Here is a 25,710-nt window from a genome sequence, read left to right on the forward strand (position 1 = left end):
GAGATGCGTGCGGTCTCGGGTCACATCCATCACGTAATCAAAATCCACGACAGGATCCACAGATCTGCATGGTGGAAGCATAATTTGTATGTCATCAACCAATTCAATGGACAAGAGTGCCCCACAATTCTCTGATCAATAAAACGAATCTAGGGGAACTCTCGTCCATTGATTTGGTTGATGACGTACAAATTATGCTTCCACCATGCAGATCTGTGGATTGTGTGGTGGATTTTAATTACGATCTGGGGAATAGTGTGCATTCCGATCCTGCCAGGTGTGTCTCTGTAAGGAGAGCTATATCCGTGGAGTGTCTGTTGAGGAATTGTCAATTTCCTGAGCTTAATACCAGAGACCAGGCCATTCACATTCCAGGTGAGGAACTTGAGCAGCCTCTCTGAAGTGCTATTTGCTTTGAGTTGCTGGGTATGACTGGGGACTGACAGCCTCATCCCTAAGGGAGGGGAGGTGTACGTGTGTGGGGACAGAGCCGAGGGCACCCACACTCTAGGGGACTGAAATAAGATTACTGCATACATGCTGCTAAACCTGAGCTTTTCAGCCTGTGTTTGTGGCTGCAGGTAACTGTGCATGGTCTCAAATCTCCCCAGAATACTGTATTTTGGTTTCAGGAGAGACACACTAAATCAAATGCACACCATTAAGCTTTTAATGTGCTTTATAGTGGAAGTCACTATGTGCATGCTTCAGCATTTCGTTTGTAAGAAATTTGAGGGACAGGGCGAACAAGTTATTTTCTTACATAATTATATTTTCTAGATCCCAAAATATGGTCAAATGCCGGAGCCGGGACTTTATGGTTAGTCTCCTGGGTCTACAGTGTGCATCTCATGCAGGAAGCGATGGTGCAGGAAACAGTGAGGCATGGGTTGTGGGGGGACATTTGGGTTGACATGCATGCTCTGTAATGGGTAGTGGAGGTTACAGGGTTGCCCCTTGTGTTGCTGCTGAAATCCTCACCTTCTGTGCAGCTGCACATCTCCTTAGGCTTCAGCTTTTGCCAAACGACGATCACCAACTCCACGAAAAGGCAGATCACCAGAGCCGACATGAAGATTGCATTGAACACTGGATGACCTACAAAAAAAAAGGATTGCTTTTGGGAAGAGGATCCAACTAAATCACCTAGACTGACAACCTAACGACACAACACCGTTTCTGCAACACAAATCATGGGCAGTTGCACGGTTCAATAAATAGCCACGTTCACCGGATAACAAAGTAAACACACCGTATGCAGCTGGAAAGGCATGTCCAACAATGGTGGAAATCAGGGAGCAGAACAAGTAGAGGGCCCAGCAGGCAACTGCACATACATCATTGACAGGACCTGTGACATGAAAAAAAAGAAAGCAAGAGGTTAATGTGTTTCTAACATTACCTAAAAGAAATAACTCTGCTCCCCATCAACCTGACCGCTAAGATTCACGTACATCAAACGTAAAGTGTACTAGGCCACATCTGGCTGTTCCAGCTGCAAATGTAATGCAAAGCTGTGAGACCTGTGGTCCCACCCAGCAATTCTGGGCCCAGGCCTCTGTATTTCACTGTTTCCTAGTATGTTTTATAGCCCCTCGTTTATATTTTGTCTTATTGTATTGCTTCATTCCATGGCTCTTCAGCTCGCACATCGCTATAAATGAAATGCATTAAACACCAATACACCATTCCGAGACAACAGCCAATAGGATCGCTCAGTGATCGAAGTGGGTGGGAGTGGTGCTCCTTTTTTTATGTTTTACTGATCCTGTACTTTTATTTTAAAAAGAAACCGTTCCGAAATGGTTTCGTTTTAAATTAAAAGTGTAGGAAGAAGTTGAAACTTGCACTTCAGTGTACTGCACTGAACATTTTGTTAAACAGCAGGTGTGTTTGTTTAGGGCAGGGGTGCACAACTGATTTTGAAAGAGGGCCGAAAGTACCTAACATGATGGCTATAGAGGGCAGCAAAGTAAATGTTGGTGTGGCGGTAGGGGAGATGGGGCGTGGCGTGGCAGGCGGATTTTGCCCCATAGCCCCCACCCCTCAAGCAAACACTATGCCCCATGGCTCCCACCCCTCGTGCAAACACTATGCCCCATGACACCCACCCCTCAAGCAAACACTATGCCCCATGGCTCCCACCCCTCATGCAAATACTATGCCCAAGGCACCCACCCCTCATGCAAACACTATGCCCCAAGACACCCACCCCTCATGCAAACACTATGCCCCAAGACACCCACCCCTCATGCAAACACTATGCCCCAAGACACCCACCCCTCATGCAAACACTATGCCCCAAGACACCCACCCCTCAAGCAACCACTATGCCCCAAGACACCCACCCCTCAAGCAACCACTATGCCCCATGCCACCAAGCATGCACCATGCATACATACTCATACAGACCCCAAACCCCCCACCCCTGCATACAAACTGACAAGCATACACCATGCACCCATACAGACCCAAACCCCCCACCCCAACTCAGCACACAAACCCACAAGCATACACCATGCACCCATACAGACCCGAACCCCTCACCCCCAACTCAGCACACAAACCCACAAGCATACACAATGCACCCATACAGAGCCGAACTCCCCACCCAAAACTCGGCACACAAACCCACAAGCATACACCATGCACCCATACAGACCCCACCCCCAACTCACCATACAAACTCACAAGCATACACTATGCATCCATACAGACCTGAACCCCTCACTCCCCAACTCACCAAACAAACTCACAAGCATGCACGCATACAGACCCGGACCCCCACCCCTACATCTCAACATACACTGAATGTGCACACAACAACAACAAACACTCAGGCAGACCCGACAACACCACCCCCCTGCCCCAGCATTTCAACATACACCTCACTTAGACACAAACACATTCAGGCAGACCCGACACTCACCCCACCCCCGCATCTCAATATGCACTGCACTTGCACACAAACACATTCAGGCAGACCCGACACACACCCCCCCCCCACCCCTGCATCTCAACATACACTGCAGACATACAAATACAAACATACAAACACACCCATACACACCCGACACACACCCCACCTCCACATCTTAACATACATACAAAAACAAAAAACAGTCAGGACCGACCGAGAGAGAGAGAGACACACACACACACACACACACACACATATCCCCCCCCCACCATGTACTTACCCAGACGTGCTGGAACGCTGGCAAGGCTTCTGGCACTACGGCTGGCGTGGGCGTGACAAGGCTGAAATGCCTTCCAGCATCAAGCCTTACTGGCCATGCCAGCCGTAGTGCTGGCACTCCATTGGTGCAGCACACACGCACTACGTGGCTCATAGGAGCTGCGTGGTTAGTGTGCACTGAACCAATGAGGGCCAGTGTTTTGTCTGGCCCGGAAGACAACAAAGACTTTCCTAATGGAGAGCGGCCGATGCTGCTTGCGGGCCGCCCTCCATTAGGAAAGTCTTTGTTGCTGGCGGGCCGGACAAAATGGCATGGCGTGCTGCAACTGGCCCGCGGGCCGTATGTTGTGCACCAATGGTTTAGCGGTATGTATGGCGGGTGAGAGGGGGCGTGGCGATGGGGTTTGTGGAGCGTGGAGGCAGGCCAGCAAGGAACATAGTTTCACTACTTTTTATACACTTCGACCACTGGTGCGATATTGTGAGGCCTAAAGCCATTAGGGCTGCAGCCACAGTAAATAAGCAGATTCTGCCCTAGGACCGTGATGCTGGGAAGCAGTGTGGTGGCACCCTGCTCTAACTCAAGAGGTTAGCACTTGGGATGCAGACAGGTGGAAAAATACTCTTGGGAGAGCAGCACGTAGCCCAGGTTACTGCAGAGGTTGGATATTATATGAAGGCCCTCAGTACACGATTATTGATGCGAGCAGCAGGTAGCCCCAGGTTACTGCAGGTGTTGAATATTATCGGAAGGTCCTCAGCACATGATTCATGATGCGGGCAGCAGGTAGCCCAAGGTTACTGCAGAGGTTGGATATTTCTGGAAGGTCCTCCGCATGCGATTCATGATGCAGACAGCAGGTAGCCAAAGGTTACTGCAGAGGTTGGATATTTCTGGAAGGTCCTCCGCATGCGATTCATGATGCAGACAACAGGTAGCCAAAGGTTACTGCAGAGGTTGGATATTTCTGGAAGGTCCTCCGCATGCGATTCATGATGCAGACAGCAGGTAGCCAAAGGTTACTGCAGAGGTTGGATATTTCTGGAAGGTCCTCCGCATGCGATTCATGATGCGGGCAGCAGGTAGCCCAAGGTTACTGCAGAGGTTGGATATTTCTGGAAGGTCCTCCGCATGCGATTCATGATGCGGGCAGCAGGTAGCCAAAGGTTACTGCAGAGGTTGGATATTTCTGGAAGGTCCTCCGCATGCGATTCATGATGCGGGCAGCAGGTAGCCAAAGGTTACTGCAGAGGTTGGATATTTCTGGAAGGTCCTCCGCTTGCGATTCATGATGCGGGCAGCAGGTAGCCCAAGGTTACTGCAGAGGTTGGATATTTCTGGAAGGTCCTCCGCATGCGATTCATGATGCAGACAGCAGGTAGCCAAAGGTTACTGCAGAGGTTGGATATTTCTGGAAGGTCCTCCGCATGCGATTCATGATGCAGACAGCAGGTAGCCCAAGGTTACTGCAGAGGTTGGATATTTCTGGAAGGTCCTCCGCATGCGATTCATGATGCAGACAGCAGGTAGCCAAAGGTTACTGCAGAGGTTGGATATTTCTGGAAGGTCCTCCGCATGCGATTCATGATGCGGGCAGCAGGTAGCCCCAGGTTACTGCAGAGGTTGGATATTTCTGGAAGGTCCTCCGCATGCGATTCATGATGCAGACAGCAGGTAGCCAAAGGTTACTGCAGAGGTTGGATATTTCTGGAAGGTCCTCCGCATGCGATTCATGATGCGGGCAGCAGGTAGCCCAAGGTTACTGCAGAGGTTGTATATTTCTGGAAGGTCCTCCGCATGCGATTCATGATGCAGACAGCAGGTAGCCCCAGGTTACTGCAGAGCTTGGATATTTCTGGAAGGTCCTCCGCATGCGATTCATGATGCAGACAGCAGGTAGCCAAAGGTTACTGCAGAGGTTGGATATTTCTGGAAGGTCCTCCGCATGCGATTCATGATGCGGGCAGCAGGTAGCCCAAGGTTACTGCAGAGGTTGGATATTTCTGGAAGGTCCTCCGCATGCGATTCATGATGCAGACAGCAGGTAGCCAAAGGTTACTGCAGAGGTTGGATATTTCTGGAAGGTCCTCCGCATGCGATTCATGATGCAGACAGCAGGTAGCCCCAGGTTACTGCAGAGGTTGGATATTTCTGGAAGGTCCTCCGCATGCGATTCATGATGCGGGCAGCAGGTAGCCCAAGGTTACTGCAGAGGTTGGATATTTCTGGAAGGTCCTCCGCATGCGATTCATGATGCAGACAGCAGGTAGCCCAAGGTTACTGCAGAGGTTGGATATTTCTGGAAGGTCCTCCGCATGCGATTCATGATGCGGGCAGCAGGTAGCCCAAGGTTACTGCAGAGGTTGGATATTTCTGGAAGGTCCTCCGCATGCGATTCATGATGCAGACAGCAGGTAGCCCCAGGTTACTGCAGAGGTTGGATATTTCTGGAAGGTCCTCCGCATGCGATTCATGATGCAGACAGCAGGTAGCCAAAGGTTACTGCAGAGGTTGGATATTTCTGGAAGGTCCTCCGCATGCGATTCATGATGCGGGCAGCAGGTAGCCAAAGGTTACTGCAGAGGTTGGATATTTCTGGAAGGTCCTCCGCATTCGATTCATGATGCAGACAGCAGGTAGCCCAAGGTTACTGCAGAGGTTGGATATTTCTGGAAGGTCCTCCGCATGCGATTCATGATGCGGGCAGCAGGTAGCCCAAGGTTACTGCAGAGGTTGGATATTGCTCCGCGATCCCACCAAATGGAATTACTATTACCGCCACTTGGTCCAGTGGTATTACTGCTGGATTAAAAGTGGTGGCGGTGATAGGCGGTGTTAGTCCCCATTCATTAGAGTCCACAGGGGACTTTGGCGAAAATTACAGCTGCTGATTTTGTTGGTTTTGTGGCGGATTTACCTCCAGATTTTAGCTGGAGGTGAATCTGCCAAACTCATAGTTGGGCAGTGCGGTAATGCAGCAGTCACGGAATTACTGCCAATGTTTAACGCAGTGGCCAACTTGTAATGAGGCCGCTTAGGTCAGGCCTTCAAAGTGAGACCAAGGAAGCGAGATCCCTAGAAATGGAAGAGGACTGTAAAGGATTGCGGTCACGTCTGATTTGTAGAAACTCGGTGTGTGCCCGCTTAATGGACACTGGTATGATCTATGTGTCCAGGGCTCTAATGCAAATGCTTGGAAGAAGAGAAAAGGCATTTTGGGCACCATCCATTCGGAATATGCCGAATTCCTTGCTTAGATTGAGCCAGGATAACATTGATCCTAAGACATTGAAGACACATCTGGCTGGAGTGTCGACATATAGACGAACTTACCAATTGGAGTACAGTTTCGTTCTATGCTCCCCGGACACATCATGGAGCAGCACTTGCTTATAGAAAGAGGGAGACTGAACACCAAGGCAGCGATGAGGAAACACACGACACAGAGGATGGCTGAGAAAAGAAACAAGATCAAAGATTACTAAGAAACTCCTTCCTCCCAAGTGTATGCTGCCATAATTGCACTGCTTCAAACATTGCCCTGATGAATTGGTACGCACCATGCTCTCGTCGCTGGAGGGTAGGCAATAGGAAAGAGAGCAGAGATGCATTAGAACAGTAAGGCTCAATGGACCTGCATGCTGAAAACTAAAAGGTCCCCTCCTGTTCTCTCCAGGTCATAACAGTGTGTCTAGACTCTAGTGCTACTAGCAGCACTAGACATTATCGCTCAAAGTCTCACATGAAAGACAAACTCTCAGATTAGTGGAGAGGGTGTAGGGACAGTGTAGCACCTTGAGGCAGGACTCAAGGACATGGGCAGACTGGGAGGCCTGAATTGCTAGTGACCCAGCTCACTTATGCCGCGATCATTTTAACCAGCTAGAGATCTTGGTTATCTTCTATCCATCTGATCCACCCAAACGCTTCCACCCCATCCATCTGATCCATCCCAACGCTTCCACCCCATCCATCTGACCCATCCCAACACATCCACCCACATCCATCTGATCCACCCCAACACATCCACCCACATCCATCTGATCCATCCCAATGCTTCCACCCCATCCATCTGATCCATCCCAACGCTTCCACCCCATCCATCTGATCCACCCAAATGCTTCCACCCCATCCATCTGATCCATCCCAACGCTTCCACCCACATCCATCTGATCCACCCCAACACATCCACCCACATCCATCTGATCCACCCAAATGCTTCCACCCCCATCCATCTGATCCACCCCAACACTTCCACCCCCATCCATCTGATCCACCCCAACACTTCCACCCCCATCCATCTGATCCACCCCAACACTTCCACCCCATCCATCTGATCCATCCCAACGCTTCCACCCACATCCATCTGATCCACCCCAACACATCCACCCACATCCATCTGATCCACCCAAAAGCTTCCACCCCCATCCATCTGATCCACCCCAACACTTCCACCCCCATCCATCTGATCCACCCAAATGCTTCCACCCCCATCCATCTGATCCACCCCAACGCTTCCACCCACATCCATCTGATCCACCCAAACGCTTCCACCCCATCCATCTGATCCATCCCAACGCTTCCACCCCATCCATCTGATCCACACCAACGCTTCCACCCCATCCATCTGATCCACCCCAACGCTTCCACCCCACCCAAATGCTTCACCCCAACACATCCACCCCATCCAAACGCTTCCACCCACATCCATCTGATCCATCCCAACGCTTCCACCCCCATCCATCTAATCCACCCCAACACATCCACCCCATCCAAACGCTTCCACCCCATCCATCTGATCCATCCCAATGCTTCCACCCACATCCATCTGATCCACCCCAACGCTTCCACCCACATCCATCTGATCCACCCCAACGCTTCCACCGCCTTCCATCTGATCCACCCCAACGCTTCCACCGCCTTCCATCTGATCCACCCCAACGCTTCCACCGCCTTCCATCTGATCCACCCCAACGCTTCCACCGCCTTCCATCTGATCCACCCCCATCCATCTGATCCACCCCAACGCTTCCACCGCCTTCCATCTGATCCACCCCCATCCATCTGATCCACCCCAACGCGTCTGCCCACATCCATCTGATCCACCCCAACGCGTCTGCCCACATCCATCTGATCTACCCCAATGCTTCCAACCCAGCCATCTGATCCACCCCAACGCTTCCACCGCCATCCATCTGATCCACCCCAACGCTTCCACCCACATCCATCTGATCCATCCCAACGCTTCCACCCCCATCCATCTAATCCACCCCAACACATCCACCCCATCCATCTGATCCATCCCAACGCTTCCACCCACATCCATCTGATCCACCCCAACGCTTCTACCCACATCCATCTGATCCACCCCAACGCTTCCACCGCCTTCCATCTGATCCACCCCAACGCTTCCACCGCCTTCCATCTGATCCACCCCAACGCTTCCACCGCCTTCCATCTGATCCACCCCAACGCTTCCACCGCCTTCCATCTGATCCACCCCCATCCATCTGATCCACCCCAACGCTTCCACCGCCTTCCATCTGATCCACCCCAACGCGTCTGCCCACATCCATCTGATCTACCCCAATGCTTCCAACCCAGCCATCTGATCCACACCAACACATCCACCCCACTCATCTGATCCACCCCAACACATCCACCCCATCATCTGACCCCACCCCAACGCTTCCACCCCATCGATCCGATCCACCCCAACACTTCCACCCCATCCACCTGTGGGCTCCCCCCGCCTCCCATGAGCTCTGCAAAATCAGCTCCTTTACCCAGGCCACCCGATTCACATTCCTGCCCTAAACACATTGTTTCCACCCATCTCATAGGCCAGAGTACCTGAAGAACCCCCAAAAGCACAAGCTTGCATTATATACGGTTCTATTACGCCCCAAAAGATCTCAAGCTATATTTGAGGAGGTCCGTGTGCTGACGTGAAGCACAGGAGACATGGGTCCCAAAAGCAGACTGATGCTTGCATGCCTTTCCTACACCACGGGCAACCAAGCTGCGGCCACAATATGCAATTATACGTCATTCATGTGCTTGGACTTCAAGCTTCTGAGATCAGGGACGACTACATCTACGCATGACAGGGATCCGGTGCATGCTGGGAATTAAAAGGTACCCACCCCGGCTCACGAGCTTCCAAGTACCTGTATTTCGGACTCCTCTGCCCGGCAGGTAACGTTTTCACATTCCTTAAGTTCGTGCATGGAAGCGAAGATCCCTCACATTGGTCAATATACAATGAGGGACATCTTATGATTAAATAAAAAAAACGGGCAAAAGCAACTCCCTCATCAGCAGCGAGTTGGAAGACCACTTTTGTTGCCAAAGGGCTTGATCACACATATGAAAACATGTAGTACCTACAGAAAAACATGTTTCTAACAACTCAAAAATAAGAAATAACTCACCGTAGCCATCATGTGCAACAGTGAACTGACTTTCACGTTTGCTTATTGGGTTACTAGCCACGCAGGTGTAGGTGCCCTGGGAGTCTGCAGAGATCTCTAGTACAGAGCAGTTACCCACATGGGTGAAATTCTGGGTCACTTCAACGCCATTGATCAACCAGGTGATGTTAGAGACGTCGCCGGAAGCTTCACACGTCATCCGGAGGCTGCAATCAAGACTGGATACGGTTTTCTGTGCATCAATTTTAGATATAGGATCTAAGATTGTGGAAGAAAAAGACACATTCAACAATCTACCCTAAAATGCCTCTTCAATTCTCATGTGGCGTATGTATATTTAGGGCAGAGGAGAGGCAAAACCCCCAAAATCAGGTCTGCTCCTACTCTTGTTAACCACGTGAGCAGTTGCAGGAATAGGGAGCAGGTTAAAGTGCTCCAATCAAAGTACAGCTAGACTGGGAACCTAAAGCAGCCCTGGAAATAAGGTCCCATATTGCAGCGAGCAAACCACACCACAAAGGTTAGCTTGGACGGGCGGTCGGGGTTGTGAGGTGAGAAGCAAATAAATAGTTCTTCCACAATATTTTTATTTCTGAAAAGACAAAAAACAGAAATTGCAAAAACAGGGTATTTTCCAACTCATTTTTATACATACATCATAACTATGTCAGGTCTGAACTGGACGGCCAATGTAACACACGAGGAGCAGGACCATCAATTTGGCTGGACGCTGCCCAACGGCACGGCATTGGGAACTGCAGAATCCAACCTCCCCAGTATCCAGTAGCGTGTCCCCATACATACAGCCTGTCCACCATGGTTCAAATCACCACCCCGCGCCTCCCAGGAGGGATGAGGCAATACGCCCTCTTTAACTCTATCCCAAACCCAGTAAACAGGATTAAGGAGTATTGCAAGCCGCCCCTTGAAGCACAGCAGGTTCTCAAGACCAATTCAGACACTTCCACTGGCAATCGGATACAAACAGAGATTTCCTGGTTTGGGACTGAGAGTTGAAACTGTATAGGGTGGGAGGGTTAGCTGTATATTTTATTGTTTATTTATATAACGCCTCTACACAGGCAAGTGTTTCAAAGCACTCAGGGAGGGTAGGAACACGGGGGAAAAACCAACAGCCAAGAGCCCATGAAACTCTGAGGTTGAGACTAGGGTACGTGCAGAGGGGGCCACTCAGTGTCTCCGTGCGTTGAGTGTGGCTGGGGTGTAGGGCACTGAGGCAAGTGCGAGAGAACTGGCGGGGGTGCCGGGGATCAGCGAGTCTCCGAGGTACACCAGGTAGCCAGTCAGCATGCTTTAAGGAATAGGAGTGAGAGAGGGAAAGGAGAGAGAACTTGGTTGGCAGGGTAGAGGGTGAGAGAAGGAGGAGGAGAAGAAGGTGGTCTTGAGGAGTTCCCAGCATTTCAGGAGATACGGTTCAAGAGGTAGGGCGGCAGAAAGGCTGTTCAAGATGGAGGCACCTGCTGAGGATAAGGATCTCCCACCCAATCTCTGCTTAAAGAAACGGCTCACTCGCAGAAGGTTGGAGGTAGATGAGCTGAGGGCTCGTGAGGGACAATATTTAGGTAGGCATTGTTGCAGGTAGGTTGGTCCCAGTCCCAGGAAATCCTTGTGGACAATGCAAAGGGTCTTTAATTTGATACTTGCAGCCACGGGGAGCCAGCACCGGAGAGATGTGCCCCTAGGCTCGAGGCTCAGAATACGTCTTGTGGTTTTGCTCTGGATGAGTTGCAAAGGGGGCAGGGCAGGAGAAGGTTGAGGAAGAGGCCACTGCAATAGTCCAGCCTGGAGAGAACCAGGGCTCTGGTGACAGCGACCCTCTGGGGGAAAGTGAGAAAGGGTAGAATACCCCTGAGGAGGTGTAGTTGATAGTTGGATTTTTTTGTGATGTCTGATATGTAAGAGGAGAAGGAGAGAGTGGAATCATAGATGCCCCAAGGTTTCTTGCTTCGCAGGTGGGTGTAGGTGCAGGTCCAACTGAGACCAGCCAGAGTGAAAGTAGGAAAGAAAGGAGCAGGGGTCCTAGTGCAAATGATCTCAGTCTTAGTGGTGTTGAGGCAGATGTCGTTTGCAGCACACCATGACTGAATAGCTGACAGTCAGATATGAGCGAAAAGGAGGAGGCGGCCGAGGGTAGCCTGAAAGATAGTTGCATGTCATCCGCCTAGCACTGAAAGTTAGATGCGAAGGTAGCAATCACGCATGCCAGGGCAGCCATTTAGACGTTCAAGAACCGGGGGGGATAGGTTAGATCCCTGGGGAACGCCACAGGTTGAGAGAGAGATAGTTGAGTGAAAGACACTGAGTTCCACCTTGGAAGGGCTGTCAGAGAGGAAGGAGGTTAACGACGTCAGAGCCTAACCTGTGATTCCCAGGGTGTCGTGGAGATGTGCGATCAGGATGTTATGGTTAATTGTGTCGAAAGCAGAGGAGAGGTCAAGGAGAGATATGAAGATATTGTCAAGATTTTAGAGCAGGTCTTCAGGAGTGTTCAGAAGAGCCGTTTCCTTGCCTCTGGATGCTCTAAAGCCAGAATGATGGTCATGGAGACAAGCAATGTTTCTCCAGGAGTTTTCCCAGGAAGGGAGTGATGGAGATAAGGCGGTAGTTTGCCAGAAAGGGTGTCGGCAGATGGTTTTTTGAGCAAAGGGCGCACAAGGGAGTGCTTAAGAGAAGTTGGGGAAACTCCAGTGGAAAAGGAAAGATTGCAGAGATTAGCCAAGGCTGGGGCGAGTGAGTCAATGTTGTCCTTAATGGTATTTTGAGGGGCAGCGGTCCACCTGTTTGGATGAAGCCGTCATAGATCGGAACCTGTCTGGTAACCTCATCCGGTGTGACAGGTGAAAGAGAAGAGAGGGTGGGGATGGGGGGCAAGGGAGACTGGTGTCTGTGAATGCTGTGGTGTGGAAGAGATGGTGGCAAGGACGTCTAGGGTTTTTGTAGTAAAGTGTGCAGCCAGGCCAGAGCAAAGGTCCTAGGTGGGTGTGATAGACAAAGATGCAACTGTAGAGTTTGACCTTGTTTGATCCGCGGAGATGCAGGCTTGCATAAAGACTCTTTTCTTGGTGTGGATGCAGAGTCGATAATGCTTTTCAAGGAGGCGGCTGGCCAGTTTATCAGATGGTTCGGCCAACGCATTCCATTTCCACTCAGCTTCCCTACATTTGCGCTTAAGGGCAGCCAGGTTGTACCAAGAGCACCACTTTTTGTAAGGATTCAGTCGGACCCTCATGATAGGGGTAAGAGTGTAAAGGGTTTTGGAGATAGAGCGATCGAGGTTAGTGAGGGTTGCGTCAGGGTGGAAGTTAGCCGAGGGAGTAGGTGGAGGAGAGTAGGAGGAGGCAAATGCAGCCACTGTCACTTTTTTTCATGGGTCTGGTAGCATTGAAGCCCATGGCTGTGCCGGATGTATTACTGCAAGATGAGAGGAGAGCTTAAGGTGTATAGAGAGAAGGGAGTGGTCAATCCAAGAAAGGGAGGTGTGACGGATAGAGAGAGGGATGTCAGTGGAGATGAGAGCATCCAAGGTGTGGCCCACGAGTGTTGAGAGTGGCAATGTGGAGCAGCTTGCCATCTTTGAGGGTCTTCCTTAGGGGGGGGCACAGGGAACAGTGGTCTCACCAGAGGGGGGCAAGAGGGCCAGAGGGACAGTGGAGGGTGGCGAAGGTTCCAAGGCCGACAAGGGAGCCAGGACAGTAAAGTAAGGCAAGGCCACCTGTACAGTGGAGGAGGAAGGCGCAGAAGGCAAGGGAGCCTGTGCAGAGGCGGAAGGCACAGAAGGCAAGGTAGCCTGTGCAGAGGAGGAAGAAGGTGCAGAAGGCAAGGTAGCCTGTGCAGAGGAGGAAGAAGGTGCAGAAGGCAAGGTAGCCTGTGCAGAGGAGGAAGAAGGTGCAGAAGGCAAGGTAGCCTGTGCAGAGGAGGAAGAAGGTGCAGAAGGCAAGGTAGCCTGTGCAGAGGGGGAAGGCACAGAAGGCAAGGAAGCCTGTGCAGAGGAGGGAAGCACAGAAGGCAAGGGACCATGTGCAGAGGAGGAAGAAGGCGTAGAAGGCAAGGGAGCCTGTGCAGAGGAGGAAGAAGGCGTAGAAGGCAAGGGAGCCTGTGCAGAGGAGGAAGAAGGCGCAGAAGGCAAGGGAGCCTGTGCAGAGGAGGAAGAAAGTGCAGAAGGCAAGGGAGCCTATGCAGAGGAGGAAGGCACAGAAGGCAAGAGAGCCTGTGCAGAGGAGGAAGGCACAGAAGGCAAGGTAGCCTGTGCAGAGGGGGAAGAAGGCGCAGAAGGCAAGGGAGCCTGTGCAGAGGAGGAAGAAAGCGCAGAAGGCAAGGGAGCCTATGCAGAGGAGGAAGGCACAGAAGGCAAGAGAGCCTGTGCAGAGGAGGAAGGCACAGAAGGCAAGGGAGCCAGAGGGGGAGGTAAGATTAGCGAGGAAGAACCCTGTGAAGAGAAGAAGGTTGGGTTGAGGACCCTTAACCATGATGGTTCTGTTAAAATAGACATCAATGATGACTCTGGAAATGACGAAGAGGTCAAGGAGGACCTCCCAGTGAGTGCCACTATTAATGGGAGAAGAGACGAAAGCAGAGAGAAAGCCGACCATGTAGCGAGTCCATAGGTCAGGTGCGTTACGAAGAAGAGGATGTCTGCAATAGGAAGGCCTGTATTGGAGGCCAGAGTGTCCTTCGTAAGTTTCTTCCGGTCAGATTTAGTGATAGGAGAAGGATAGGAGATAGTGAAGCCGTTGGACAGGAGATATAGATCGTGCCATGGTTGGCTGCAGTGAAGGTGCAGTATACAACTTATCAAGTGTCTAAAGGAGTAAAGAAAAGTTCTCTTACCTCGGGTCAACCTTCACAGCTCCATTTTAAAGAGCATTATTTTTGGTATGGTGGGTGATTCAGAAGCAGACACCCACTAGTGGCATTCTGCTGCTGAGCAGAATGTAAAGGACAGGGATGTAGGGTGTGGGCAGGGGAGGATAGAAAAGTCTGCCTTGGTAAAAAAAAAAAAAAAATTGAAAAAAAAAAAAGTGTGGTGTTTTTCCTCACATGCCTATGGAGAAGTCATGTTTCGGTTTTTATGGAAGCATGCCCTACTCTCCAGGTCTTCTGAAGTGTAGCCATGGTAAGCACTGCGCGGACTCAAAATAGTGCCTTTGATTAAATGAGAAGCGATCACAAGAAGGTTGGTACACTGAACCAGCAAGCAGTGTAATTCGACACAAGCAAACATGCAATTCGCTGGTCACTTTTCTTCAAAAGAAATGCTGTTCAAATTGACCAGAACTGATCTTATTCTGTGGCAATTAACAGAAAAATCTAATTGCTGAAAGGGGAACTCCGGTAAAGCATTGGTGTATCTTGCAAACGATGAAGCAGGCCTTAAAAACAAAAACATTCTTCACCACACAATAGAGCTTGCTATTTTGGCCAAGCATTTAAGAATCTTACAGGAAAGTCTTAATTCTTGGCTCTATGAAGACGATTGGGTTTAACCATGCTATCAAGGTGCAAAATGTAGGCTGTAAAACAACCCTAGAACCAGATATCCTTATAGAAATTTCAAAAACTGAGAGAAAACTCTAATGTGTGGTACCTGACTGACAAGGATCTCAAAATCGGTTTTCCTCGAGGTTGCCATAATACTAGGTGACAACTGCAACATGCCAGATATCAGCAAGAACGTAAAGGGCATATTGTTTCTTCATGAAAAGGATGCCGTTTATCTAAACTTCCTTGCCAGACTCTGGGAAAATATTATGAAGGCTTAAATTGAGGTGTATTACTTCGAAAGGCTTATCAGATCTTCAGCCAAACACGCTTGTGCCTCGAGTTTGCTGTAACGCTTTGAACTAGGACATGTCAATAAGTGAAAATGAAAAGACAGAGGTTTCATGCAAGCATTAGTTCTTCTTGGTGGCAGAACATTGGAAAACCTTTGGAGGTTCAGGAACCCAAGATGTCGGTCACACTGAACAAGTCCAGTGTTTCCGGCTCAGATTCTAAAACGGGTTTGCTAACTATTGCCTGCACAATACTCAATGCTTTCATATAGTTCAAAAGATCTTTTTTTATGCAAAGTGATTTACATTAAAACAAGGAAGGATGAGGTCCAAAGTTATTTGTAAACCAAAGCTAGTTTTCTATTTTGCAATACTGCACCACAATACCCACGGTACAAATGTCAACCATGTCACTTTTCCTCACTGGCCAGATGGGAGTAGTTTCTTACCTGTAACTCCATTTCTCCAGCGTTGGTATCTTTCATGGATTCACATGCTGTGAATATTCCCTGTCGTCACCCTGATGACGGGGGAGTATTTACAGTATGTGAATCTTTGAAAGATCCAATGCTGGAGAACAGGCACTCCAGCAGTAATGACGGTAGGGTCCCTTCACGGACGAGTGGCTGGACATCAGGTTCCATTGAGAGGCTCCTTACCGCCAAAATCATTTGCAGCTACTGCCAAGCTGTCTGGTGGCAACTTCTCCCGATTACAAGTGGCGGCAAGGTGTCCCAAGGCCAGCCTCATCCACAAAAGGGAGCATTTGATCCGCCTATTGACTTTATAGCGGTAGTGAAATTGCAACAATAAAGTGTTCTTGATAAATATAATAATACGCAAAATGCCTAACACATAAGGCATCAGCAATGACATTCCCTAATGGTATTTTCTTCTTTTATCCTGAATTCGGCTACAATTCGCAGAGTTCAGCTGCAAGATTTCCTTTTTCTTGCCATAAAATTTGAAATCATTGACACTTTAGCCAGAGGTGTCTGTGGTTTATTCGGAAGGGGACTGAGGGGGCGCTGCACTAGTTCCTAGTGCACAGCACAAGAGAAGATTGGCAGCGGCCAATGGACCAAGTGGTGTAGTGGGCGCCTCAAGTGGGACCATCAGAGACCCTGCTCCCCATTTAAGAAGGATGATCACCTAGGATAGATTGGTGGGTGTTAAAGCTTTACACTGGGGACGGAGCTGGTGAAAGCAGGCGAGGGTGATCTACGGGGTGGTTCAGGACTGAGGTTACTGTGTTCAGTGAAGCCAGGACCAAATGGAGGTGCATATTGTCATCCCAGCCAGGTGTTTCCAAAAGGGCACATCATTTTAGGTTTCACAAGAGACGTGGCTAGTTCGGTTCCCTTTTGGGCTCCATATAATGTTAGTTCGAGCCCTTCTAGGATTCATGCCCCAAGTGATGTCATGGCCAATCATGAACACTGAGCAGAAAGACCCCATGAACGCATGCGATGCCAGTAAACCACCCTACTTACCAAGAACAGTTACTCTGACGCGTTTCTCATCCTTTAATTTCAGTTGCAGAATGTACAGGCCGCTGTCCTCATGGGTGGCGTTGTGCAGCACAATCGAGGCGTTCTTGAAGAAGCGGACTCGCCTCTCATACTGGTGCTGTATTTCCGCCTCTGCGCTGCCATAATGGTAAGACAGGATGCTCTGGCGTTGCGTATGTCCCATCTTCACCATGTTCCACTCCAGATACCCGTGCCCTTCCAACGCCATCTCCACCCCTGGGATAAGGGTTTGCAATCCACGTTCAGCATAGACCTGCTGCTCCAAGACAGGCTTCTCTGCAGCATCTGGGGGTGGGGGCGGGGAAGAATTCAGAAGAATATGTTGTTGAGTTTCGAGGTGCAAATTGTTCATACTATTGGAAGCCTGCTTTCATTAGAAGGTAGCCTTGCTACTAGGCCTTGTGATATTCAGACATTCAAGTGCAGTGAAGAGATGTGTGGGAGATAGGGAAGGGTGGAAGGGTGGGGGAGGGTGCAGGGTAAGGATATGTGCTGGTGGGAGCCAGGGAGGGAACTGCCAAGGGGAGCCATGGGAGGAGGCCACTCGCTAAGTACTAGGTCGGAGGATCCCACGGGTGGGATGCGCAGCCGCCGGGCAGTGGGCCGGCAAGGGCAGTGCAGGTGTCGACTGGGTAAAGGGCTTGGTAACCTGTGAGATTCATGAAGGACCAGGCCGCCAGTCTCAGCTGCAGTGGGGTGATTAGCAGGGAAGGGAAAGAGGTGGAGAAAAGCAGAGAGTTTTTAGAAGTTTCCGGAACTTAAGAAGGACCGGCTCAAGTCTGAGAGGGGTAGGGAGGCTGTTCCAAAGAGAGGCAACAGCCGAGGAGAGAGACCTGCCCTCCACTCTCTGTTTGGAGAAGCGTATTGACAAGCAGAGAGTTTGAGTTAGCAGGGAAGTATTTACGAAAGGAAGGTTGGAGATAGCGTGGTCCCAGGCCCCAAAAAGCCGAGTGGATGCTGCAGAGGGTCTTGAATTTGATCCTCGCTGCCACCGGGAGCCAGTGGAGAGATTTCAGGGCTGGAGAGCTACGGTCCCAGGGCTTCAGGCCAGGATAAGTCTTGCAGCCCTATTCTGGATTAGTTGAAGGGGTGTAGGGAGGAAAGGGGGAGATATAAAGAGGCTGTGTCAGTAGTCCAGCCTAGAGAGGACCAGAGCTCCGAGGACGTTGAGCCTCTAGGGGGAAAGTGAGGAAAGAGAGAATGTCTCTAAGGAGGTGGAGACGGAAGTGGCCCTTCTTGGCAAGGTCCACGATGTGAGGGGTGAAGGAGAGAGTGGAGTTGAAGATGACCCCGAGGTTTTTGAGATAAGTTAGGGGTGGTGAGTGGTTTAATTTAGGGCTTACATTTTATCCTTACATACACCTATAATTTGTAAATAGCATGGAGTTTTGTCACCTCCAGGTGAAGGGGGATGGTAAGACAGGGGCACCCATTGCAGGACTGTAAATGAGGAATGGTGCAGCCGTACTAGCATGACAGACAATATTAATACACTAGGAAAAATCATTAAAAAACACATTTATTTCACTTCATTTTAAAAGTACAATAAAACGGTTTAGTTGAGCCTTGCACTGTTGATTAACGGGAGTATTCACTAACTCACAAAAAACAGCATTTAAAAGGTTTAACGTCCCCTCACCTGGATTATGATACGGATCCATTTTAACCCGTCTTTTGTAGGTTTAAGTTGGCTCACATCCCTATATTACACAGGCCTTATTCAAATAACCTCAAAGATTTGTTCTTCTTGTTGAAGAGTAGCACCAAACCTATAACATAAACCTTCCCATGTATCAAACTATGAGGGATTACTGTTAAAATTATTTACGAACCTGCGAAAGCAGGTGGATACATATTGGCCGGTTATCAGGGTAAAGAGGTCCAGGAAGGTCTTGGCTTGACAGAGATAGTGAGAGGTGATGGGGACAGTGAAGAGGGAACTTACAATAGGATGGGCTTTAAGGAGAGGCGGGTGATGGGGAGTGGATTTTATTTCAGCTCCGTGAAATGTGGAGTAATTAGATGCAGGGAAATCTGGGCACTGTTAGAGCAGTACTTTTAATCCTGCGGTCCCACAAGGCGGATGTGACTGATTAATTAAAAAGAGAAATTACTGCCGTTACTGAAATTAGTGCCATTACTGTTAAAAGATGACAAACCAAACGCTGGATACCCACACTTTGTACAGCGCTCGGCTGCCCTCAAGCTAGGTCTGCACTTTAAACAAAAATAAAAATAAGGTATTTAGAACTGTTTGAGTGCTCTGATGAGGTGTAGATACATTTATTCTGAAGGATGATAAGTCTGCGTTCAAACCCTAAGGGGACCCGGAGGACAGGGGGCGGATCCCCTACCTCCCCATGGGGCTGTTGTGAAGGCAGAAGGTAGGTGGGGCCTCGCTACCAGTGGATGATAACCATGGGCATACTTTTAGGGGGTTTTGGTGTTTGTTGTCCCCCCTCTCAACTGTAGTGGCACACCATTTTGTCCCACTAATTTGGCAGTGGACCCTTTCATTTAAATGTCATGTCCCACCCCACCCCCAACATTTTCAGTAAATTACTCCACTGGTGATAAACTGCAGACAGCATTGCAGGAGGGGCAGCCCCAGCATGCAATGATGAGAGAAGAAAGCCAGTGGGCAGGGTCTGGAGTGCAGCAAGCCCGGCTATCCCCAGCATGCAATGATCCGAGAAGAAAGCCAGTGGCCAGGGTCTGGAGTGCAGCAAACCTGGCTATCCCCAGCATGCAATGATGAGAGAAGAAAGCCGGTGGCCAGGGTCGGGGGTGAAGCAAGCCCGGCTATCCCCAGCATCCAATGATCCAAGAAGAAAGCCAGTGGCCAGGGTCTGGAGTGCAGCAAGCCCAGCTATCCCCAGCATGCAATGATGAGAGAAGAAAGCCGGTGGCCAGGGTCGGGGTGAAGCAAGCCCGGCTATCCCCAGCATGCAATGATGGGAGAAGAAAGCCGGTGGCCAGGGTCTGGAGTGCAGCAAGCCTGGCTATCCCCAGCATGCAATGATGAGAGAAGAAAGCCGGTGGCCAGGGTCGGGGGTGAAGCAAGCCCGGCTATCCCCAGCATGCAATGATCTGAGAAGAAAGCCAGTGGCCAGGGTCTGGAGTGAAGCAAGCCTGGCTATCCCCAGCATGCAATGATCCGAGAAGAAAGCCAGTGGCCAGGGTCTGGAGTGAAGCAAGCCCGGCTATCCCCAGCATGCAATGATGAGAGAAGAAAGCAAGTGGCCAGGGTCTGGAGTGAAGCAAGCCCGGCTATCCCCAGCATGCAATGATGAGAGAAGAAAGACAGTGGCCTGGATATTGAGTGAAGCAAGCCCGGCTATCCCCAGCATGCAATGATGAGAGAAGAAAGCCGGTGGCCAGGGTCGGGGGTGAAGCAAGCCCGGCTATCCCCAGCATGCAATGATCCGAGAAGAAAGCCAGTGGCCAGGGTCTGGAGTGAAGCAGGCCCGGCTATCCCCAGCATGCAATGATCCGAGAAGAAAGCCAGTGGCCAGGGTCTGGAGTGAAGCAAGCCTGGCTATCCCCAGCATGCAATGATGAGAGAAGAAAGCCAGTGGCCAGGGTCGGGAGTGAAGCAAGCCCAGCTATCCCCAGCATGCAATGATGAGAGAAGAAAGCCAGTGGCCTGGATATTGAGTGAAGCAAGCCCGGCTATCCCCAGCATGCAATGATGAGAGAAGAAAGCCGGTGGCCAGGGTCTGGAGTGCTGCAAGCCTGGCTATCCCCAGCATGCAATGATGAGAGAAGAAAGCCGGTGGCCAGGGTCGGGGGTGAAGCAAGACCGGCTATCCCCAGCATTCAATGATGAGAGAGGAAAGCCAGGGTCTGGGGTGAAGCATGCCCGGCTATCCCCAGCATGCAATGATCTGAGAAGAAAGCCAGAGATCAGGGTCTGGAGTGAAGCAAGCCTGGCTATCCCCAGCATGCAAAGACCTGAGAAGAAAGCCAGTGGCCAGGGACTGGAGTGAAGCAAGCCCGGCTATCCCCAGCATGCAAAGATCTGAGAAGAAAGCTGGTGGGCAGGATCTGGAGTGAAGCAAGCCCGGCTATCCCCAGCATTCAATGATGAGAGAAGAAAGCCAGTAGCCAGGGTCTGGAGTGAAGCAAGCCCGGCTATCCCCAGCATGCAATGATCCGAGAAGAAAGCCAATGGCCAGGGTCTGGAGTGAAGCAAGCCCGGCTATCCCCAGCATGCAATGATCTGAGACGAAAGCCAGTGGGCAGGGTCTGGAGTGAAGCAAACCCGGATATCCCCAGCACGCAATGATCCGAGAAGAAAGCCAATGGCCAGGGTCTGGAGTGAAGCAAACCTGGCTATCCACAGCATGCAATGACGAGAGAAGATCTGGAATTAAGCAAGCCAGGCTATCCCCAACATTCAATGATGAGAGAAGAATGCCGGTGGCCAGGGACTGCGGTGAAGCCAGCCTGGCTATCCTCAGCATGCAATGATGAGAGACGAAAGCCAGTGGCCAGGATATTGAGTGAAGCAAGCCTGGCTATCCCAAGCATGCAATGATGAGAGAAGAAAGCCAGTGGCCAGGGTCTGGAGTGAAGCAAGCGCGGCTATCCCCAGCATGCAATGATGAGAGAGGAAAGCCAGTGGCCAGGGTCTGGGGTGAAGCATGCCCGGCTATCCCCAGCATGCAATGATCTGAGAAGAAAGCCAGAGATCAGGGTCTGGAGTGAAGCAAGCCTGGCTATCCCCAGCATGCAAAGACCTGAGAAGAAAGCCAGTGGCCAGGGACTGGAGTGAAGCAAGCCCGGCTATCCCCAGCATGCAAAGATCTGAGAAGAAAGCTGGTGGGCAGGATCTGGAGTGAAGCAAGCCCGGCTATCCCCAGCATGCAAAGATCTGAGAAGAAAGCTGGTGGGCAGGATCTGGAGTGAAGCAAGCCCGGCTATCCCCAGCATTCAATGATGAGAGAAGAAAGCCAGTAGCCAGGGTCTGGAGTGAAGCAAGCCCGGCTATCCCCAGCATGCAATGATCCGAGAAGAAAGCCAGTAGCCAGGGTCTGGAGTGAAGCAAGCCCGGCTATCCCCAGCATGCAATGATCCGAGAAGAAAGCCAATGGCCAGGGTCTGGAGTGAAGCAAGCCCGGCTATCCCCAGCATGCAATGATCTGAGAAGAAAGCCAGTGGGCAGGGTCTGGAGTGAAGCAAACCCGGATATCCCCAGCACGCAATGATCCGAGAAGAAAGCCAGTGGCCAGGGTCTGGAGTGAAGCAAGCCTGGCTATCCACAGCATGCAATGAGGAGAGAAGATCTGGAATTAAGCAAGCCAGGCTATCCCCAACATTCAATGATGAGAGAAGAATGCCTGTGGCCAGGGACTGCGGTGAAGCCAGCCTGGCTATCCTCAGCATGCAATGATGAGAGACGAAAGCCAGTGGCCAGGATATTGAGTGAAGCAAGCCTGGCTATCCCAAGCATGCAATGATGAGAGAAGAAAGCCGGTGGCCAGGGTCTGGAGTGAAGCAAGCTTGGCTATCCCGAGCATGCAATGATGAGAGAAGAAAGCCAGTGGCCAGGGTCTGGAGTGAAGCAAGCCCGGCTATCCCCAGCATGCAATGATCCGAGAAGAAAGCCAGTGGACAGGGTCTGGAGTGAAGCAAGCCCGGCTATCCCCAGCATGCAATGATCCGAGAAGAAAGCCAGTGGCCAGGGTCTGGAGTGAAGCAAGCCCGGCTATCCCCAGCATGCAATGATGAGACAAGAAAGCCAGTGACCAGGGTCGGGGGTGAAGCAAGCCCGGCTATCCCCAGCATCCAATGATCCAAGAAGAAAGCCAGTGGGCAGGGTCTGGAGTGAAGCAAACCCGGATATCCCCAGCACGCAATGATCCGAGAAGAAAGCCAGTGGCCAGGGTCTGGAGTGAAGCAAGCCCGGCTATCCCCAGACTGCAATGATGAGACAAGAAAGCCAGTGACCAGGGTCTGGAGTGAGAGTGGCCTCAGGGCCACGGCTAAGTCCAGATAGTGGGAAAGGTGGGAGAACAGGGACGATAGTGGACGAAGTGGGGGGTAGGGGGATAAGCAGCTGTGAATGGTTCCGACAAGAGGACAGCAAAGGCATGAAAGCAGGCATCAAAGTGTACCAAAGAAAAACAAATAAAGGAACTCCGGTTCCCTCTACTGTCAGCCCCACCCCAAATCCAGACTAAAAGAAACACAGCAAAATGACCAACATTACTTTCAGCCATTTACCTCCACAACATTCAGCTTTATTCACCTCTCTTTTTCAAATCACCCACTGTTCATACCTCTAGAGCAGTGCTATGCACACTATGGGGAGTGGGACCCCAGCCGGGGAGGGGGAAAAAAAAAATAATGGGGACCAGGAGAAAAAGCTGGTATAGGATGGGACAGGCACGTTTGTGCATATCCCATCCTACCATGGCCTCAGTCACACATGCTCAGTGTGACAGGGCCAGGCCTAGGGTCAGTGGGAGTGGCTGAACCAGGAAATAGACATCCTGGAAGCGTGCGCTCTATCCCATTCCAGCGAGGGCGCTTCTAGAGTGTTTCAATCCAGTCGCAGGAACGAAATGGAACAGGATTATACGAGGTAAGGAGGGATACCCTTGGCTTGTTTGTGGAAAAGGTGGGGAGGTCTTCTGGGTTGTTTTTGAAGTGGGTGGGGTAGACCTGGGGTTATTTTTCTAGAGGGTCGGGGGAGCCCTGGGGTTATTTTGGAGCAGGTGGTGGCCCTGTTACGAACCATTCACAACAGTGGTCTTTTCTGCGCCGGTGGCGCTTCATGCCGTCTATTCACGCCGTTTCTCCCAAGATGGCATTGCAGGATCGAATGGAAGGCTGGATCCCTTTCCATCCATTGAGAAAACTACGCCTGGTGCTTTGATCACGTTACTTAAACCTCCGGAATAGAAGACTCAGCGCATTGCTACTGTTGTCGGTGGTCACGCTCCGTAAGTCTTCGCTTAGGGGAATTCCTGGTATTAGTATCCGAATTGGTTCTAAGCTTCCACCTCCTTACTTTATTGAAAACTGTCCGTCTATCCTCCTCTTTCTTTCGTAGACTGGCTGCTGCCAATCACCGTCACTCTATTAAGTTCAAGAGCTCTTTACCGTGGAAGTCGCCTTCAGACCTGCTTACAGTCCGTAGGTTACATCGCCTCACCATTAGATTCACATTTCTACACACAGGAATCCCCACGCAACACTTACCTCTTATTGTTTCTCTCTCATGTCTATTCATTAGGAATTCCCGAACTACATCTCCCATCATTCATCACGGGAATCTATCTTTAACATCCATTTTCGTACGCAGACTGGGTAGGTGGAATCAAAGCCCTTACATTTTCCTACAACCTGTCCTCTCTTTGTACATCACTGACCCTGTTTTCTTCCTCTCTCAAAGCTACCTCCGGTCCCGAACCTCTCAACAATCCCACTTCCGAGAAACGTCATCGCCATCGGCGAACTGCAGGATAGCTTCCTGGAGAGACCTGCTTGCTGATTTGTTTCCACATCGAGGCTGCGGCAGAAGTCTTGTCAAGCTCAATTTAATTCAGCGCTCTCAAGCCGCCCAGGGTTTTTTCCCTTAGCAAAGGGTTTCCCTGAAGCATCCTCCATTTGCCGAGTCGGAGGCGACTGGAGGGTGTAACAGGTTCATTCTTGCTAGCCACATCTCTCTACTGAAGACAAGGTAGGAAATCTCCAGTTGTTATGTTGTGGTGAAGAGAGCCAATGAGTTACCACAGTTACAATTAGCACGAAAGTTAACAGGCCGTGGGATTGTTTTTTTGAGTGGCACGGGGAGCCCTGGGGTTATTTTTGGAGAGGTGGGGTCCCTGGGACTATGCAGGCTGTGAGGGTAGGGGGAGCCCAGGGACTATGCAGGGAGTGAGGAAGGGAGGAGCGGTCCAGGGGGGAGATCCTGGCCAGCTCATCCAGGATGGGCGAGGGGGCGTCTACCCAGCGTCCCCCTCACTCATTATGGAAGAACCGAGGAGTCAGCCCAGTGAAACACCGAGCGCTCCCTCAGCTGCTTTTTCTAGCTGAGGGGGTGCTCCTGGGCTGGCTGAACTGTCAAAGGGAAATGCGGTTTCCCTTTGACAGTTCAGTTCCCCAGCTGCACATGCTTAATGGGCCATGCAAGGCTTGCAGCGTTTTGCTTTGCCAGCCTTTCATAGCTCATTGGAAATGTTGGCTGGGGAACTGCATATCTGTATGTGCGAGGGGGGGTGCTCCTGTACCTCCTCGCACATACAGACAGAGTAGGCTGGAGCTGGGTGTCAGCACCCATGCTCCGGCTCCTGCACGCATGTGCAGGAACCAGGAAGCTCTTGGTTCTCGATTCTTGGTCATGATGCAGGAGCGCTGGGGAGGAAACTTCAGGACCAGGGCAGAAGGTATATTTATGTTCATTTATTTTTTATTTATGTATGCTTGTGTTTTGAGTGAGTGTATGGTGATGGGTGCTCGTGTGAATGATAGAGTGCTTGCTGTGTTAATGTGTGTGTGTTGGTCCGTGGAGCTGATTTTGATGAGTGGGGCAGAGGGTGAGGGAGGGATGTAAAACAAAGGCATTTGTTGCACAATCCCCCTACCCACCAGCCAAAATGAGCTCTCCTTCTGAGGTGCTATGGAGCCAGGGATGGTATTTTTATTTTTTTTACTGGACATCTATCATAGATGTCCAGTACAAAATACCATGCCTGCCCTACTGTGCCCCCAGGCGCCAATTGCAAACTGTTTGGCTTTTTAC

The 25,710-nt window shown here is 50.7% G+C and overlaps 1 protein-coding gene across 2 annotated transcripts in view; it reads right to left on the bottom strand.

The window, feature by feature from the left end:
• The window catches only part of LOC138516952 (uncharacterized), a 73,813-nt gene that overhangs the window by 44,010 nt on the left and 4,093 nt on the right, over positions 1 to 25,710 (bottom strand). For both annotated transcript variants that reach the window (XR_011282332.1, XM_069632431.1), the window contains exons 2-6: positions 16,920 to 17,243; positions 9,635 to 9,892; positions 6,534 to 6,653; positions 1,253 to 1,351; positions 982 to 1,098 (exon numbers count right to left, since the gene is read on the bottom strand). Coding sequence is in view for 1 of the 2 variants with exons in the window: in XM_069632431.1 (XP_069488532.1) it covers positions 982 to 1,098; positions 1,253 to 1,351; positions 6,534 to 6,653; positions 9,635 to 9,892; positions 16,920 to 17,243 (918 nt within the window). In the remaining variant the exon portion in view is untranslated. The remainder of the gene's footprint in view (positions 1 to 981; positions 1,099 to 1,252; positions 1,352 to 6,533; positions 6,654 to 9,634; positions 9,893 to 16,919; positions 17,244 to 25,710) is intronic.

The sequence above is a fragment of the Ambystoma mexicanum genome, chromosome 6q (genome assembly GCF_040938575.1).
Source record: "Ambystoma mexicanum isolate Mex_15411 chromosome 6q, UKY_AmexF1_1, whole genome shotgun sequence".
Classification (NCBI taxonomy): Eukaryota; Metazoa; Chordata; class Amphibia; order Caudata; family Ambystomatidae; genus Ambystoma; species Ambystoma mexicanum.